At 41.5% G+C, this 16,524-nt stretch overlaps 1 protein-coding gene across 3 annotated transcripts in view; it reads left to right on the plus strand.

Moving 5' to 3' along the window:
* The window catches only part of SLC25A13 (solute carrier family 25 member 13), a 169,492-nt gene that overhangs the window by 49,464 nt on the left and 103,504 nt on the right, over window positions 1-16,524 (plus strand). For 2 of the 3 annotated variants that reach the window (XM_069461362.1, XM_069461363.1), the window contains exon 4: window positions 16,074-16,189. The exons of the other annotated variant lie outside the window; for it this stretch is intronic. In XM_069461362.1, the coding sequence (XP_069317463.1) occupies window positions 16,074-16,189 (116 nt within the window). The remainder of the gene's footprint in view (window positions 1-16,073; window positions 16,190-16,524) is intronic. 3 annotated transcript variants of the gene reach the window in all.

The raw sequence follows: 16,524 nt of genomic DNA on the forward strand, positions 1-16,524 counted from the left end.
CTGTGAGACCTTCGATAAGTGACTTTACCTCTCTGAGCCTGTTTTCGCATCTGATTAAATGGAGTTATTACTTGCCCAATGAATGCGTGTGTTTTGTCACCCAGTAGCTTTCCCTTCTCACTTTACTCACAGGGATTGCTCCAGCGCCCCTCTCGCCTTCCCTCTCTCCTGCCTGATCACTTCGTGCTTCTCCTGCCCTGTCCCTAGGATCTTTCCTGGCAGCACGCAGACCTTCTAATGTTACTCCTATATGAAGAAAAACTTCTCAGGATTCCACTTCCGCCTTCAGATTCTGCCCCATTTCTCTTCTTTCTGGAACACTCATCGAAAGTCTTGTCTTTTCTGGCCCTTACAATTAATTCCTCTCTGCCCATTCATTCTGGAATCCACTCTCCTCAGGTTTTCCTCCGAGGCTCTACTGAATCTGCCCTTGTTAAGGTCCGCACAGCAGAATCCAATGATAATATTAGTCCTCAGGTTAACACAGTTGCTCCCTCACACCTTCTTGAAATACTTTCTGCACTTTCAGAACTCCATGTTCCCTTGCTCCCTCATACCTCACTGCCTGCTCTTTCCCAGTCTCCTTTTCTGGTTCTTTCTCATTTCTCTAGTTTTTCCTAACTGCTTCTTGGGTAATCTTGTCCCATCTCATGGCTCTGAATACTTCATAACTTCTATGTCTCTAGCCCTCTCCTTTCTGTGGAACTCCAAAGTCATGCATTCATCCAGCTGCTTCTGTGAACTCTTCTACGTGCATATCTAATGGGCCGCTCAAACCTCAGGTGTCCTGAGCCAGGCTCCGCAGCCTCTTCTCCGAAAGGGATCTTCCTTTCCTATTGGCTGTCTCAGGACATTCCAGCCCAAACCCTGGAGACATCCTTGCTTTCTTCTTTTCTCCCACACCTCTCTTCTAATCTTACATCTGATGTAGCTGGCTTTACTGTCAGTACATGGCAAAACTCCTCTGTCCGATTTCTTTGCAAGGTGACAGTGGCTCTTCCAGTGTCATGATACCAGCAAGGACAGTATGAAAAAGGAAGATGTTAGGAAGTTGGCCAAGAAAGTCTAGGGGCAAGCCTTCACGTGAGAAAAAGGCCAAAGGCAAACTCCAAGACAAGCTTTATTATTGGCTTTGTTTCATAAAGTCATACAGGAAAAACCTATACAGAAGTTTCCAACTCTAGCTCATAACCACTGTGGTCACCTCTGAAAGACTGATGATTTGAGCTGCCCGACCAAGGCATCCCTTTAGGAGATGCCTTGTAAAATACACATCAGTTTCTAAAATAAAGCCTATGTTCAGCCTACACTGGAAATAACAAAGATGGTGATACACCTGCTGCTGGTCCAGATGCTTAAAATGGGCAGCAGGGTAGTGAATGTACACACTACTGTAGTTCTGCTTCATTGTTATTTTCTTTGCAAGTTCATCTAAATGTCTATTTTAAAGAATAAAATTTATTAGATAAGTGAAAAATAGTAAAACTCTCCTCAGTTCTCTCTTTATCAGTGCAAGTTCAGGTGCAGTGCAGCTGGTGATTGGTGTGTGCCTCCAGTTGGCTAGTTCTTTAGAATCATTCCCACCAAGTTAATTGAACTCCCCGTAGTGGGACCCTGCATTTTACTTGATTTAATTTTCTTGATTCTACTCATAGCATTAAGGAGAGATGCTATACTATGTCCCGAATTTGCCCACTTCTTACCTCCTTTGCTGCTACTATCCTGGTCTCAGGCATGACTGTCTCTCACCTGGATTGTAATAACCTCTTACCAAGTCTCCCTGCGCAGCCAGAGTGATCCTGCTAAACCTAAGTTGGATCATGTCACTCTCTGGCTCACAAAGCCAAAGTCCTTACTGTGGCCAACAAGATCTTACAGTGCCCACTGCAACCTCACCTCCCTGCCCCCTTATTTCATCTCCCACTGCTCTTCCCTTTAATTACTTTGTCCCAGTGCCATTGGTCTTCTCACTGCACCTTGAACACATCATGTTTGTTCCCATCTAGGGGACTTGAGCTGCTCCTTCTCTCTGTAAGACTCTTCCCCTAGGAAGCTCACTCACTTCTTTTAGGTGTGTCTCGTGGCAGTTATCTTGTACGTATGGGTTTTATTAATTGCTTTGTTGTCACCCCTTCACACACACTTGGCTGTAAGCTCCATGAAAGCAGGGCTTTCTGTCTGTTTTGTTCCCTGCGAAATCTGCAGGTGCTAGAACAGGCTGGCACATAATGGCACTCCATAAACAATTGTTGAGTAGACTTAACACATGAAGTGCCATGCACGTGTGAGGTGTTAACAAGAGGGATGAGATTCTCAGATTTCTCTCTCTGGTTTCATATTAAATTTATACATGTTAAAATCTCTGGTATCATTTTTCTCCAGGATACTGTAATATTTCATGCAGTCCTCTGTAACAGGTGCTAAAACTTTAGCAAATCTATTTTCTTCTCTTGTCTTCACTTTTCTCCAGATAGTCTGGTTCCACAATAGTTTGGGGTTGTTCTAGTTATATAAAATTATTCTGAGGGATTCCTTGTGTAGAGAAAACCACCAATAAGATTGGGTTCTTTTTTCCTTTTTTTTTTTTTTTTTTTGAGACAGAGACTTGCTCTGTTGCCTTGGCTAGAATGTTGTGGTGTCATCATAGCTCATTGCAACCTCAAACTCCTGGGCTCAAGTGATCCTCCTGCCTCAGCCTCCTAAATAGCTGGGACTACAGGTGCACTCCACCACGCCTGGCTAATTTTTCTATTTTTAGTAGAGGCACGGTCTCAGGCTGGTCTTGAACTCCTGACCTCAAGTGATCCTCCCACCTCAGCCTCCTAAATAGCTGGGACTACAGGTGTGAGCCACTGTGCCTGGCCAAGATTTGGTTCTTTTTATATAGGTTCTTCCATAGAGTAAAATAAAATATAAGCCTAAATAGAATAGGCTCAATCAATCCTAATAAATTCTTTAGAATATTTCAATAAAAATCTACATTCATGGGTGACCTGCATTGATAGGTCAATTCTTTGTATTTTGTTGTGATTTTTTATATAACAAAACATAATTAAATAGGAAAAGTTTATATGTTTTTTTCTTTACTAGATCTTATACCATTTCTTAAGCAAGCAAATTATATGTATGTAGTAAAATCTTAGTCTGTATTAGGAGTAGAGGTGGAAATAGCATTCTGTTTGTTGTGGATTTGGGGTAAAATCTAGAAGCACTACTAATCAGAATATTGTAAGCAGAGATCTTTTTTTTTTTTTTTTTTTAATTTTAGAGATGGGGTCTCACTATGTTGTCTGGGCTGGTCTGAAACTCCTGCCTCAGTCTCCTGAGTAGCTTAGACTACAGGTACATACCATTGCACCAGGTTTTAGAAATCACTTTTTATTTTAATTTTTATTAATAAGGCTTAGGCTACTTTTCCTAGTCATTACAGTTTATATAATTTAGTTTTAATTTTTTTAAAATTTTACTTAAAATCGTAGAATGTCTTAGGTAATCATTCATTCAGAATGTGAATTGTCATGGAGGCATTAGAGATGTGACTGAATCTCTCTTGATCTAAAAATATCTTGAAAATGTTTTGCTTAGAGATTTATTTATCCTTATTTTCAATTTATTTCTCATGATTTGCCTCATGGAAACATTCATTCCAAACAGAGTGCTGAGAAGCCAGGTGTGGTAGCTCACACCTAAAATCCCAGCTACTGGGGAAGCTGAGACAGTAGTATCATTTGAGCCCAGGAGATCCAGACCAGACTGGGCAATATAGTGAGACTCTATCTCAATTAAAAAAAAAAAAAAGCATAGTGCTGAAATCAAAATGGTATATACAATTAATATTTAATAATTTTTGCCCTGCCAACTACATCTCAGCTCTAAAACCGAACATGTGATGGAGGTTTTTTTCCACCACTGCAAACAGACTAATATTTTTAGAGCAGTGGGGGTAGGAGCATGGCACCCAAGCCTAAGTCACACCATTTCGTGAGGGTATTTCTTCCTTATTTGGGGTTAGGAAACAGGTGCAGGAAAGAGAAAAAAAAATACCACTTCATCATCACAGTAGTTTTGGAGATCTTTCCTCATAACCAGGAACTCAGTTAGTCTTGGCGGAGCTTTCTCTTTAGTAATTCTTAAGTTGACAGTGGACAGCTTTGGTGCTGTCCCCTGAACCTCTATCAGTTCCCCTGTCCTCACTTCCAGGATTTCGGAGCCTTCCTTTCTCCTGTACTAGGAGAGGTAAGAAAATATATTGGAGTAGTTGTTCCATTTGATGATTTATTTTCTTTTTATATGTACCCTTTAAAATTAACATGGAAATTTTGGAGGCTCTTTGTGACGCAGATAGTAGAGAAAACATCTTAATTGCTTATAGGCTGAGTTTAGGTTTATATGGAATTTTGATGTGTCTCAGAAGCATCATAATTCCGTGGTTTGGGAGTGGTAATTTGATTGGGAAGGTTGTGTGGGAACAGGAGCTCTAACTGTTGAGAATGTTTGTAGAGAAACCACATTGTTTTTCTTAGACACGGATGCTTGTTTGAGGTGGGGGACCGGGCTCATGGAGAGTATTTGGGATAGCTGCGACTCTTAATGCAGGCATTGCTCTAGAATACCTTGTAGAAATTGTTTATTGCCATATCTAAACTATATAATATTTCATTAAATTTTAAACATGTGAAGTATTTTAACTATATGAAATAACTATGTAAGCTGATGGATATGTTGACTAGCTTGATTGTGGTAATCATTTCACCATGTATACGTATAACAAAACATCAAGTTGTATACCATAAATATATGCACTTTTTGTCAATTACATATCAATACAGCTGGAAAAATTTTTGATAATATGCAATGTATCCCTACTTTCTATTTGTTACTATGTACCTTGATTTTTAAGCACCATATTCTTTAAATTCATTTTGTTACTAAGCTTGTGTGCATTCTCCTCATTAGAAAAGAGGGTAAAACAATCTTTGGTCCGAGATGCAATTGGTGGAATTATTTTACAACATTGAGGAAATTTTAAAAACCTAATCTTTCTTTGCTTACATTGAGTATTATGACTACAATATTAGGAAGTGTTATCCCTGAAACTTGATCTGAGTTCTTTATGTTATCAGAAATTCTGCAAATTCAATTCAGAATCAACATGTGGGCACTTTTTTTGTTCTTTTTTATGGTCTTAAATACAGAAAATCATAATCTATTTTAAGCTTATTATAAATGATGGAGCACTTGTTTACATGGGTAAAATGACTCTATCTAAGTAGTATATTGAAGTTCATGTTAATGTTTGCTATTTAATGACACCTAATGATATTCAATGAAGGGTTATGCTAAACCGGAGAGAAAATGTGTTACCCAGGCAACTGCCTCTGGCAGACTAGAGATTCAGGCATATGGCTCTATAGTACACATTATTTCAGCATCTTTAAGCATAAAGAACCACACATGTAATTGACTGTGAAAAATTACTGCTCAGTTACTGTATTGTGTGGTCATAATAGAAGTAAATGAATACGTCATTGTTGTTGGAACAAGTCTGTTGGGAATCACTTGTAGACTCTACTATTTATGAAGCAAAAATACAATAAGAAGAAAATAGCTGGTTTAATTAACATGTAAAAATTGGGTTAATTTGAATTCAGCTGGCACAGCAGATATTAATGTTGGCTGGTTTTTTTTTTTTGTTTTTTTTTTTGTGATATTCTGGCTGAAGCCTGTGTACTTTTATTTCCTCTTGCCCACACCATGAATAATTTTATTTCTTAAAATGATAAAGGCTATTTCACTCATTTAATTTTTGCTTTGCCAAAGGCTTATGTTACAATCGCATCAAGAGAGGTTTTTGTGTATATCCAAAATGTAAGAATTATAATTGAATGAAAGAAAATGCTAAAATGTTCCAGAGTAATTGATTAGTTTACTGCTTATTTTTATATGTTTTTTTTTTTTTTTTTTTAACAGAGTAACTGGGAACTTTTCAATGGCAGGTGCAAGAAAATAGCACATTCGCTCTTGTCACTTTTTGTGTGTCTGTGCTTAGGTACCTTTTATTTGTTTTAGAATATTTGTTTTAAGCATTATTACCTTGCTTCAGAGATGCAGAACCCATTGAGAAAGGCATTGTGTTCCAATTAAAAAATCATTTAACTCAATCAATTTTTGGCATTTTAAAATGTTATTTGAGCCAAGAACAAATATAGATAATATGGGTATCTGCTAAAAGTATACGTGAGAAAATTCTCTTCTTCAGGCTGTACCTTAGGTATCCACGAGGTCTATTGAGTGGAGGGCACTTTGGGGCTTTTCAGTTCTATAAACCAAGGGAGTGATCAAACTAGAAACTGTAGTCAGACAAGTGAAAGGTTTGGCAGTGAGTGCCCAGCACACAGGCCATTCTCTCTGTCTTTGAGTGCATTTAAAGTAACTGGTTATCCAGTGGTGATCTGGGTAAGCCGACGGGCTGCTTTATACAGAGAGTTATGCCAGTGTATGCTAACTGACAGATTCGTACACCTGCTGGCTTTTCAGTTACTGATCTCTTATTTGTGGTTTATCTCCTTATTATCCTTCTTCATTTGCCATTTGCCTTCCAACCTTAAAGGAAAGATATAAGAAACTTAGATTTTTTTAAATCTGCTTTGTTTGCACAAATCCATTTTCCAACACGGTTTACACTGACTTTTCTCTTTTTTCCCCAATGGTCTTTCTTTCCCCCTTTTGGTGTTTTTCCCTCTTTAAAGGCACTAGCCAATTTAAAATGAATTGTTTATTTTTTTTAACTTAGTACACTTTTCCTTTTTTTAAAAAAAGAAGTCTTTGAATAGATCTCAAAATACCCATGATATAATTAAAATACAGAATATTTGTGATGTATGTTTTTAAATTCTCTCAGTATTGGTAGTTATTCGAAATAGGAACAATGTAATACGATAAGGTAGCTTTTCGTTTTTTTAAATGACGTCTGCTAGTGCTTAAGGAATAAAGGATATTTATCTAGAGACTTGTGGAGGTAAAGAATATGATTTGTCTCTAGTTTCAAAAAGCTTATAATGGTTCTTTTCCTTAATACAATATCATTCTTGTGGGGATTGGCCACAATTAGAGCTTTTTTATGATTCGAAGGTTGAAAGGTAGGAGATTGGGGGAGGTGGCAAGGACAGGGGGACAGATTCTCCTGATCTCCTTGGGCAGTAATTATTTAGTAGGGAGGGAAAGAAGAAATCAGGAAGAAGAGGATGTGAAGGTAGAAGACATTTTCTAGTGTTAATTAAATTAACTACGTTCTAGCTGAGGGGAACTAGAAAAGGGATTAATCATGCCTGTTAAATGTACTAGATTCATCTGATAAGGGAGGGAATATTGGAAGTATAAGAATGTTCTCTGTAAATCCCCTTGGTTGGCACAGTCAGCCTTGGGCAGCCCAAATACCAGTTGGAGTGAGCTGCCAGGTGTTGGGCTGCCAGGTAGAGCCGGCAGCATGGACAGATCACTTATGGAGTTAAGCTCACAAGTATGAGAGCCTATATATTTGTCTTCTTTTGCCAATATGGAGGCAGTGATATACACAGAGGTGGTATTTATAGGCCAAATTCATGATAACAATACAGTAAAATTGCTAATAAAAGTCTTTAATAGGTTTTTAAAGCCAGGCAGTAGCCTGCTTGTTTGAACAATATTCAATCTGCCAGATTTCATTGGAGCCAATGAATTTAAATAGGCCCTTGGCAAACACTGCAGTTAGATTTGAACCAGAGTACATAGTAGAGCTGGAGAGCCCTGCTGGCCTCAGAACAGATGCACTCCAGGGAATGCCAGGGCCCTTGCCGGAGCCAAGGGTGGGCATGGAATAACTCCCTGTAACCTAACATGGAAGAAAACAGGATTTTAGAGAGGCTTCTATGAGAGCACCTTTTATGGGACCGGAAAGGAAGTCTGCTCTACCTTGTCCAACAGGGTCATTCAGCCTGTTAGGCCAAGGAGAGACTGGAACTCAGGCTTCTTTGTACCTTATTTCTGTTGGATTTTAGAATATAAGATCGGGTAGTAACTCATTGTCTCTTTTTAGAGCAGGTTAGAAACAACTGCGATGAATTTGCATAATCGGGGCTGCAAGTCTTCGTTTGTATGCTGGCTGGCCATCAACTGGCATATTAAATAAAAATCTTTATGAGCTCCCTGGTCATCTGCCTAACGGGTGGCTTTCATATCCTCAGTGATCTTGGGCCCCTGAGTCTGCTTCTGGCTGCCACAGCCCCTGCAGCCACAGGCCACCAGGTATCCTCTTTTGGGGGGGACAGGGGTTCACCAGCTCCTGGGCTTTAAAAACTATTTGCTGTGACTTTTAGGACAGGCCCCACCAGTCCCAACAATATTAAGCTTTAAACAATTGCTTAGAAAATGTATCCTGGATTTGACCTCTTCATGGTTCTCCTGCTACAGCCCCAGCCCAGCCTGCCGCTGCCACTTCTACCTGGGCTCACTGCTTCGCCCTGTGCTCCCCACTTCGTGGTGTCCTGAGCGTTTTTCGTAACCTTTCTCACTCTGAGGAGGGTCATGTCACTCCCCTGCATGAAACCCTCCAACAACGGCTGATTCCCATGTGGTCCAGGAATAAAATCTGTGCGCCTTGTGTCTCCCAAACACGCCTCCATCCTCATCCTTCTCTCCTCCCCAGCCACACTGCATCTCCCTGCCCCGGGGACTTGCCGAGGTGGCCTGCTTTGGGCCTTTGCACTGAGGGCTCTTTTGCTATGAATCTCTTCTCTAGCTCTTCCCAGGCTGCTGCTTTTTTATCATCCAGATCTCAGTGCCTCCTCCCCGAGGTTTCCCCTAACCACCTTCAGCAAAGCAGCTCCATCTCCCATCCTCCCGTAACTCATGGAGTTGATTCTCAAGCCTGGCTGCACAGTAGAATCACTTGGGAGATTTAAAAAAAAAAACAAATGAGCGTACAGGTCTCCTCAGACCAATAAAATAGCATCTCTGGGGCTGAGAAGCACTACTCTAATGCATTCCTCTATTTTATCCTACACAGCGATGATCCAATTCTGGAATTATCTTTATATTTGTGTTCGTTACCTCCCCCCCACCCATTGTAGTTCTTCGAGGACACAGATTGTGTCCATTTCATGGTATCCTGAGTGCCTAGGGCATGGCCTGGCATACAGTAGGTGCAGGGTACAGATTTGCTTGGTTGCCTGAACAACATGTGTTTGCAAGGCAAATAGGAGGGAAAGAGGAGAGCTGTAAAAGCCAAAAAGCTATTAAAAGATATTAAAATCATGGAGACCAGAGCTCTTTTGATAAACAGGTGATCATAAGAGAGTCTAGTTTTGGATTTTTTTTTTAATACCCACAGATACTTGAACTCAGGTGGTCTGATGGTTAGAACCATATCTTTGGAGGTAGATTTTACTTTTTTATCTCTGCCATTCATTAACCCTGGACAATTGCTTGGCTTCTGTTGTAACAAACAGAAGAGGGATATAAGGAGAAGTTATTTTTGTGAAGCACCCTTGTGGTTAGGAACCTTGAGTGAAAGTGGTAATTGGATTTTGATATGATACATTGTCTGCAGCCAAACTTCCTGCAGTCTGAACAGAGCAGATCCTTATGTGGAGTTGCTTAAACTTTCAGAGCCACAGAGTTGGCTGGAGTTAGGAGCTTGGTGGAGACCAAAGGGACCACAGGGGGTCTGAGCCACTGCTCAGTGAGAATAGGCAACAGCAGGGAGGGAGGAGCTGGAGGCTACCCCCCTCCTTAACCAGAAGTTAACGTCCTTTGTTTCTTTTTTCAGTTGTGCCTCCCTCCCAAGCCCTGTGTTCCCCCCCCCCGCCCCCCACCTCTTACTCAGCCCCTGTGTCACTATGCCAGTTTAGGTCCTTGCTATTTTGTTTCATATGGGTTTTTTTCTTATTACAAAAATAATACAGTATGGGTGTTATTGAAAAGATTAGAAAACAGGGACAAGCAAAAAGAAAAAAATACCTTACATTCCTAATAATTTAATCACCTAGAGACAGCCGCTGCTAACATTTTGGTGTGCAGTCCCTCTCATTTTGTGTGTGTGTAAAATATTATTTTTGTCCATTTTTAACAAAATGGAATAGTTTTCTGCATACCTTTATGTAAATTATTTTTTACTTAATACCATGGATTTGTTTATAACAGTTTTTAGTGGCTAAACAGTATCCTGTATATGAATGTTCCTTTATTTAATCAGTCACATATTGTTTATTGAGGTTGTTTTCACTTTTTTCACTACTACCAACAATGCTGCATGAACGTCCCTATACATAATAGTTTGCACACATTCATTAGTTATTTTCTACTATAAACTCCTAGAAGTGGAATTGTGGCATGTGGAGGAGTAAGGGTATCTTTGAGATTCTTGCTGTGTTGTCAAACTGTCCTCCAGGGATGCAGCACTGCCTCCCAGCCCCTGGCTAGGACCCCTTCCTCCTCCTCAGGACTTACTGGCTCTTCCCTGGATTCTACCAACACGTCTCCCCAACTCTAGTCTCTCCCTCTGCCAGCTCATTTAACACTCTTGTGCCAGGTTAAATGTTCTGAAGGACAACATTGATCATGTCATTAAACATTTCAAACCTGGGCCCTCCTGGGCCCTCGTGATCAGAACGTATGCACCGTATCTTCCATTGCATTTGTTTTCTAGCACATCTGCACTGCTTTGGGCTCTTCATCTGTGGTCTTCCTTCCTTGGTTCCCGGCTTACCTTCTGCCCCTCTGGACCACCAGTCCTGGGGAGCAGAGACTGCGCTTTTTATCCGTATACTCCCAGCACTGGTCTCTGCCCAGCACACAGAGTAAGCACTGAAGCCAGACTGCAGTTGCAGTTGATGGGCCCTCCCTCCCCCAGCCCCGTCTTTGTTGGTCACATCTTCCCTCTACTGTAAGACTGATGTTCTTTTTTTTTTTTTTTTTTTTTTTGAGACAGAGTCTCACTCTGTTGCCCAGGCTAGAGTGAGTGCCGTGGCGTCAGCCTAGCTCACAGCAACCTCAAACTCCTGAGCTCAAGCGATCCTCCTGTCTCAGCCTCCCGAGTAGCTGGGACTACAGGCATGCGCCACCATGCCCGGCTAATTTTTTCTATATATATTTTTAGCTGTCCAAATAATTTCTTTCTATTTTTAGTAGAGATGGGGTCTCGCTCTTGCTCTTGCTCAGGCCGGTCTCGAACTCCTGAGCTCAAACGATCCGCCCACCTCGGCCTCCCAGAGTGCTAGGATTACAGGCGTGAGCCACCGCGCCCGGCCAAGACTGATGTTCTGTGTTCCCTTGGTTGTATCTTCCCTCTATACCAAGACTGATCCCATGTTCACTGATCACATCTTTCCTCTGATGTCATATGTTCCTAATTTCAGTAAGACTTTTCCCATTTTCCTCCTTTCTCTCAATATGACAATAATCTTTCCCTCCTCTGAATTCATTGAGTAATTTACCTCTAGTTCTCTTATATTACCATTTTTCCATAATGTCATAGTTTTCAGTCTTTATTCTCTGTTGTATTTTGAGTATCTCTAGGCTAAGAGCTGTCCCTTGCAAAGTTGGGGTGGGGATAGGGCGGGACTTAAAGTTATGCCATGATAAAGAAGCACCATCACCATTTTGGTGTATATCCTTCTAGTGTCTTCTCTGTATGTGATGGATACATAATCTTTACATTGTCATAAGCATAGTGTGCAGATGTAATCCACTTTTAAGCCCTTTCGTCTTTGGCTCAGTATTTTATAGTAGTGTGCAGTCTTTTGGCTGTTTTGCCTGGACTTTGAAGGAGTTATACAGTTGCCACTGCTATAAATGGCTTCCAAAAGGAGCACACCAGCTCTAGTGGTTTATAAGACAAAAATGACTTACTTAAAAGAAAGCTCTGGTAGCATCAGAACAATGAAACAGAATAGTTAGAAACCTACTGTCCCCTAATCTCTGAGCAGCGGAGGCCTATGAAAACATGACTTCTGTATTTGCTTCCATGTTAGCTGACCCGCGTTGTGTTAGTTGCTGCAGGTGCTTGCTGGTGTCAAATGCCATCCTCAGATCTAGTCATACAGTTAACCCGAGCTGTGTGACTGGTTTTAAAGGGCAGCTAACATTGCCAAAGAAGTTTTGGGAGTTAGCAGTGGAAAAGGAACTAAGTGAGCTCACCAGCCAGGTCTGAACTTGATTAAGCTTGTCTTCTTTGTTGTAACTTATGTTAATACCCATTAAATCTGTAAAGCAAGACTGAAGCACTGTTTATACAAAAATATTTATAAACGTCTTTAGATATCATGCTGAAAATGAATATAGTACTATATAATTATTCTGATAGCCTTCTAGTCAGATTATCTCAAAAATCCAAAATGATCTAGGTGAACAGTAATACATTATGATTTCATGGTTCATCTGTATACCTCCTACATAGATGTATAATACTTGTATCTAACAGGATTACCAAATGACATACTTTTTGGTATCAGTAACATGCCTAAAATACCAGAGTATTTATTGGCCAGTCATAGTTATGAAACATTGGCATTGCCAGGCAAGGATTTCTTCATACACATGTATATGTGGACTCCAGGTCTCTCATACTGTTTTGAGAGCAGTACGGTGCTCTTTTTATTGTATTTAAGTCCTTCTTTATTCAGACCATGTAACAAAAAATGTTCTTTTTCTAGATAACACACGATGTGATTCCCTTTTAACTCACCTAATGTCTGTGCAGGGGTAATTAAGTAGATGCGATTGTTTTCTACATCAGCAAAGTGCCAGCGGGTTACCCTGGGGTCAGCACAGGTGGCTGTGTGGTCCTGGGTTCCTGCTCAGCGGGGCGGGGGGACGTCAGGAGCTCTGGTGACGGGGAGCAGGCGATCAGAAACACATTTACCCTCTGTCCTGCTTCAGAAGTCTAGAGTGGCTGCCCTGAGGGTGAGTTCCTCAAGGCCTGCCTTTATTAGAGCATTTCTGAAGAGGAAAATGAAATATCCCTAAATGAAATTCTCATGGGCAGTTTCATTCACAGCTTTAAGTAACTTTTCTTCAAAAACTCCCAGATCTGTGCCTCCAATCTTGGCCTCTTGTCTTAGTTTCCTCAGGCTGCTGTAACAAAGCTCTGTGCCGCAAACTGGGTGGCTTACAAAACAGAAACTTCCTGTCCCAAGTTCTGGAGGCTAGAAGTCCAAGACGAAGGCGCAGACAGCGTTGTTTCTCCCTGAGGGCCGTGAGGGAGAATCTGTTTGTGCTTCTTGCCAGCCTCCTGGAGGGCTGCTGGCAATCGTCATTGTTCCTTGGCTTGCAGAAGCATCACGCTGATCTCTGCCTTCATCTTTGTGTGGTTTTCTCCCCATGTGCATGCCTGTGTCCAAATTTCCCGCTTTTATAAAGACTCAGTCATATTGGATTAGGTGCCTGCCCTACTTCAGGATGACCCCATCTTAACTAGTGACATTTGCAACCACTGTATTTCTCAGAAAGTCACATTCTGAGGTGCGGGGGGTCGGGATAGGGGCACAGTTCAGCCCACACGAGCATCTCTCCTGAGTTCCACTCAGTCTCTTCTGGCTTCCGCCTGGGAACCATTTCCGTGTCCTGCTGGACCCTCAGATTTAACACAGAGTGGCTCACGTTCTCCCACAATTCCCTTCTCTCCATTTGCCCCTCCTTTTTTATTTTCTTTTTTCTTCTTTATCTTTGGTGGTGGTATCATCTTCCCTTCCACTGATCCAAGTTGGAAGTCTTGGAAGCGTCCTGGCATGTTTCCTTGCCCTCAGCCAGCACCATCCAGTCCTGACCACTTTTTGTCATTTCTGCCTCAACTGTATTTCTCTAGCCTTTCCTTGGTTTTCATTCCTAGGGCTCCGGCTTTGGCATAGACCCCTGCGATGCTTAGCTGTCAGGCTGCCCCCCCCACACCTCATCTCTCCTTTAAATTCATCTTCTACACCAGTTCTTTTTCTAAAACAAAGCTTTGAACCTGACATTTATTAATCCAAAACCTTGAGTGACTTCTCACTGCCTGCAGGAAAAAAAGTCAAGATTCTGTTACTCAGCCTTTGAGGTCCCCTACAGGTGGCTGACATCTAGCCCACACCAGTCCCTGCTCCTCATGAACTGCTGGATAAAGGACCGGTGACTCCTGCATCCTCCAACCGCAGCGCATCCATTTTCTGTCTCACCTCTGTGCTTCGCTGTTTCCCCGGTGTTGTTTCCCCGGTGTGCAGTGTCCCTCTGGGCTTCCCTCCTCTGTGCATCTGCCCACACCAGCTGGATCTTCCCAGGTCAAGTGGACACCAGGACACCTGGTGTTTAGGCCAAAATGCCAGAAGCCAATTGTGTCACCTTACCCAAATCACTACTTTTTTCTAGCTTCGGTTTCCTCAAAAGGAAAACAAGGAGATTGAAATAAATGAGCTCCCAAGATCTTTTCAACTTGGAAATTTGTTCTTCAGATGCCATGCCTCCGTGAAGCTGTCCCCAGGCAGCTGTCCAAGCAGAATAAATCATTCCTTCCTTTGTGCCCCTTAGTGCATTATTTTTTCTTTCACTTTTGACACTCAACTCTTGCGTTCTAGAGGTTACGTATGTGCACGAATACCTCCCCTTCCCTCCAACAGGTAGTGAGCTCTTGTGAGTTAAGCTAGGAACTGTTGACTCGTGATTGCTTCCCTCCCGTCCCCACCTTGCCCTGGTTTTGCCCACACACAGACCCTCCGTGCGAGAGACCACAGGAGAGGCTGCAGCGTCCTCAGCAAGTACCGTCCTGAAACACGTGCTGTGCCTTGGTAGTCCCAGGCCTTCAGAAGGACCTGTTTTAGATGGTGGATGATACAGAGATACTGTATTTGTATTTCTCTGTGGCATCATTGTAATCCAGTGACATTCTGGGATATAGCCAAATTAACTTTGCAACACATTGTATAAAAATGTGTTCTCTTTAAGATGTTTAGAAGTAACTGTTCTATGAAACATATGAAAAACCTTCCTATTTTCTTTCTCCCTCCCTATCCTCCAGAGACTTGGAGGATCTCAATGTATCATTGAAATATTTGGACTTTTAAAATACAAAACAGTGGCAAAAAGACATTTCTAGGAAAGCTTTTATGGACCGAACATCTTTGGCCTGTTGTGTTCACAGTGTGACCTCCCTCAGAAACTCTCGGTTACTCTTTTTCTCTAGAGAAGGATGACCAGGCCCTTTTCTTGCTGTGAGGCCATCTCTGGCCGTATATTTCTAATCTCATTTCACAGTGTTCTCTGTACACCCTCCACTGCCAGACACAGTCAGTCGCTCATCATCCCCCTGTGCACTGCTCGGCTTTCTACACCTGCCCTTCTGCCTGCAGTGTCCTCCTGGCCACACCCATTACTGCATACTTGAATTTTACTCATTTTTAAAGGCCCGGCTCAAATTCCATTTCTGCCACAATGCCTTCTTTGATTTTTACCAGAATTCTGCTATGATTGTATTAGTCCTTGTCTTAAGATTTGTCTGTCCTGTATGCTGCGATTTCTAGACGAAAGCTATCTGCCTTACCAGACTAGAAGTTCCTTGGAGTCACATTTCATGTCTGATTTATCTGTATTTATCTGTATTTTCCCCCACAACATCCCTAGTTCAATTCACATGTGGTCAGTAATGAATGAATATCTGTGAACCATTTTTACATGGTGTATAAAGTTATTAACAAATAACAAAGCTGTTGTGTTTTACTGTTGTGCCATCACATCTTAGTCTAAAATATCTAAACTTTAATTATAGAACCCAACGACATGCCTGAAGGAAGACTGAAACATACATGATGTTGGATAAAAGTTACATTTGAAATTATAATGCATTTACTGTGTCACCATATTGTCAACCCTGTCTTGTCTTTTAGATTCTGCAGATTGTGATTTCAGTCCACTGTGTACGAAAGGAAATGCTAAGTGCTTATAAATGTTTGTAGGTTTGAACTTTATTTTTTGGCAGTGACATCTTATTTTTTCCCTCAGTGTATGTTTGTATATGCTTTTATTTTCCACAAGCTACTGACTTTATGCTTTGTGCTTGTTTTGTGTTGCAGATTAATATCCTTTCAAGAATTTGTAGCATTTGAATCTGTCCTGTGTGCCCCAGATGCTTTGTTTATGGTAGCCTTTCAGCTGTTTGACAAAGCTGGCAAAGGAGAAGTTACTTTTGGTAAGGAGCGTGATTGTGTGCGCATCTGTGTGAGTGTGGACTTGTGTGAGCATTTCTTTTTTTCCAGGAATGAAATGAAGTGTATGGAAATGCTCTTAAGAAATTAGCATATCCCTTTTTAAAAAGATAACCTCACTGTTTTGGGGCTCCAGTCAGGTCTTCCTAGTTGAGAAAACACATTTCTGGCTGAGTAGTTTTGATACTCTGGTTTAGTTTTAAGGTGTGGGAGAATGTGGCATGACTCTTCAGAGAGTCATAGAACGTGAGAGCCACACGAGACCTCCGTTCCTTCCGGTCACCGTCAGTAGTGTTGTCCAGTGACACTACAGAATGAA

This window comes from Eulemur rufifrons, chromosome 29 (assembly GCF_041146395.1).
Source record: "Eulemur rufifrons isolate Redbay chromosome 29, OSU_ERuf_1, whole genome shotgun sequence".
Classification (NCBI taxonomy): Eukaryota; Metazoa; Chordata; class Mammalia; order Primates; family Lemuridae; genus Eulemur; species Eulemur rufifrons.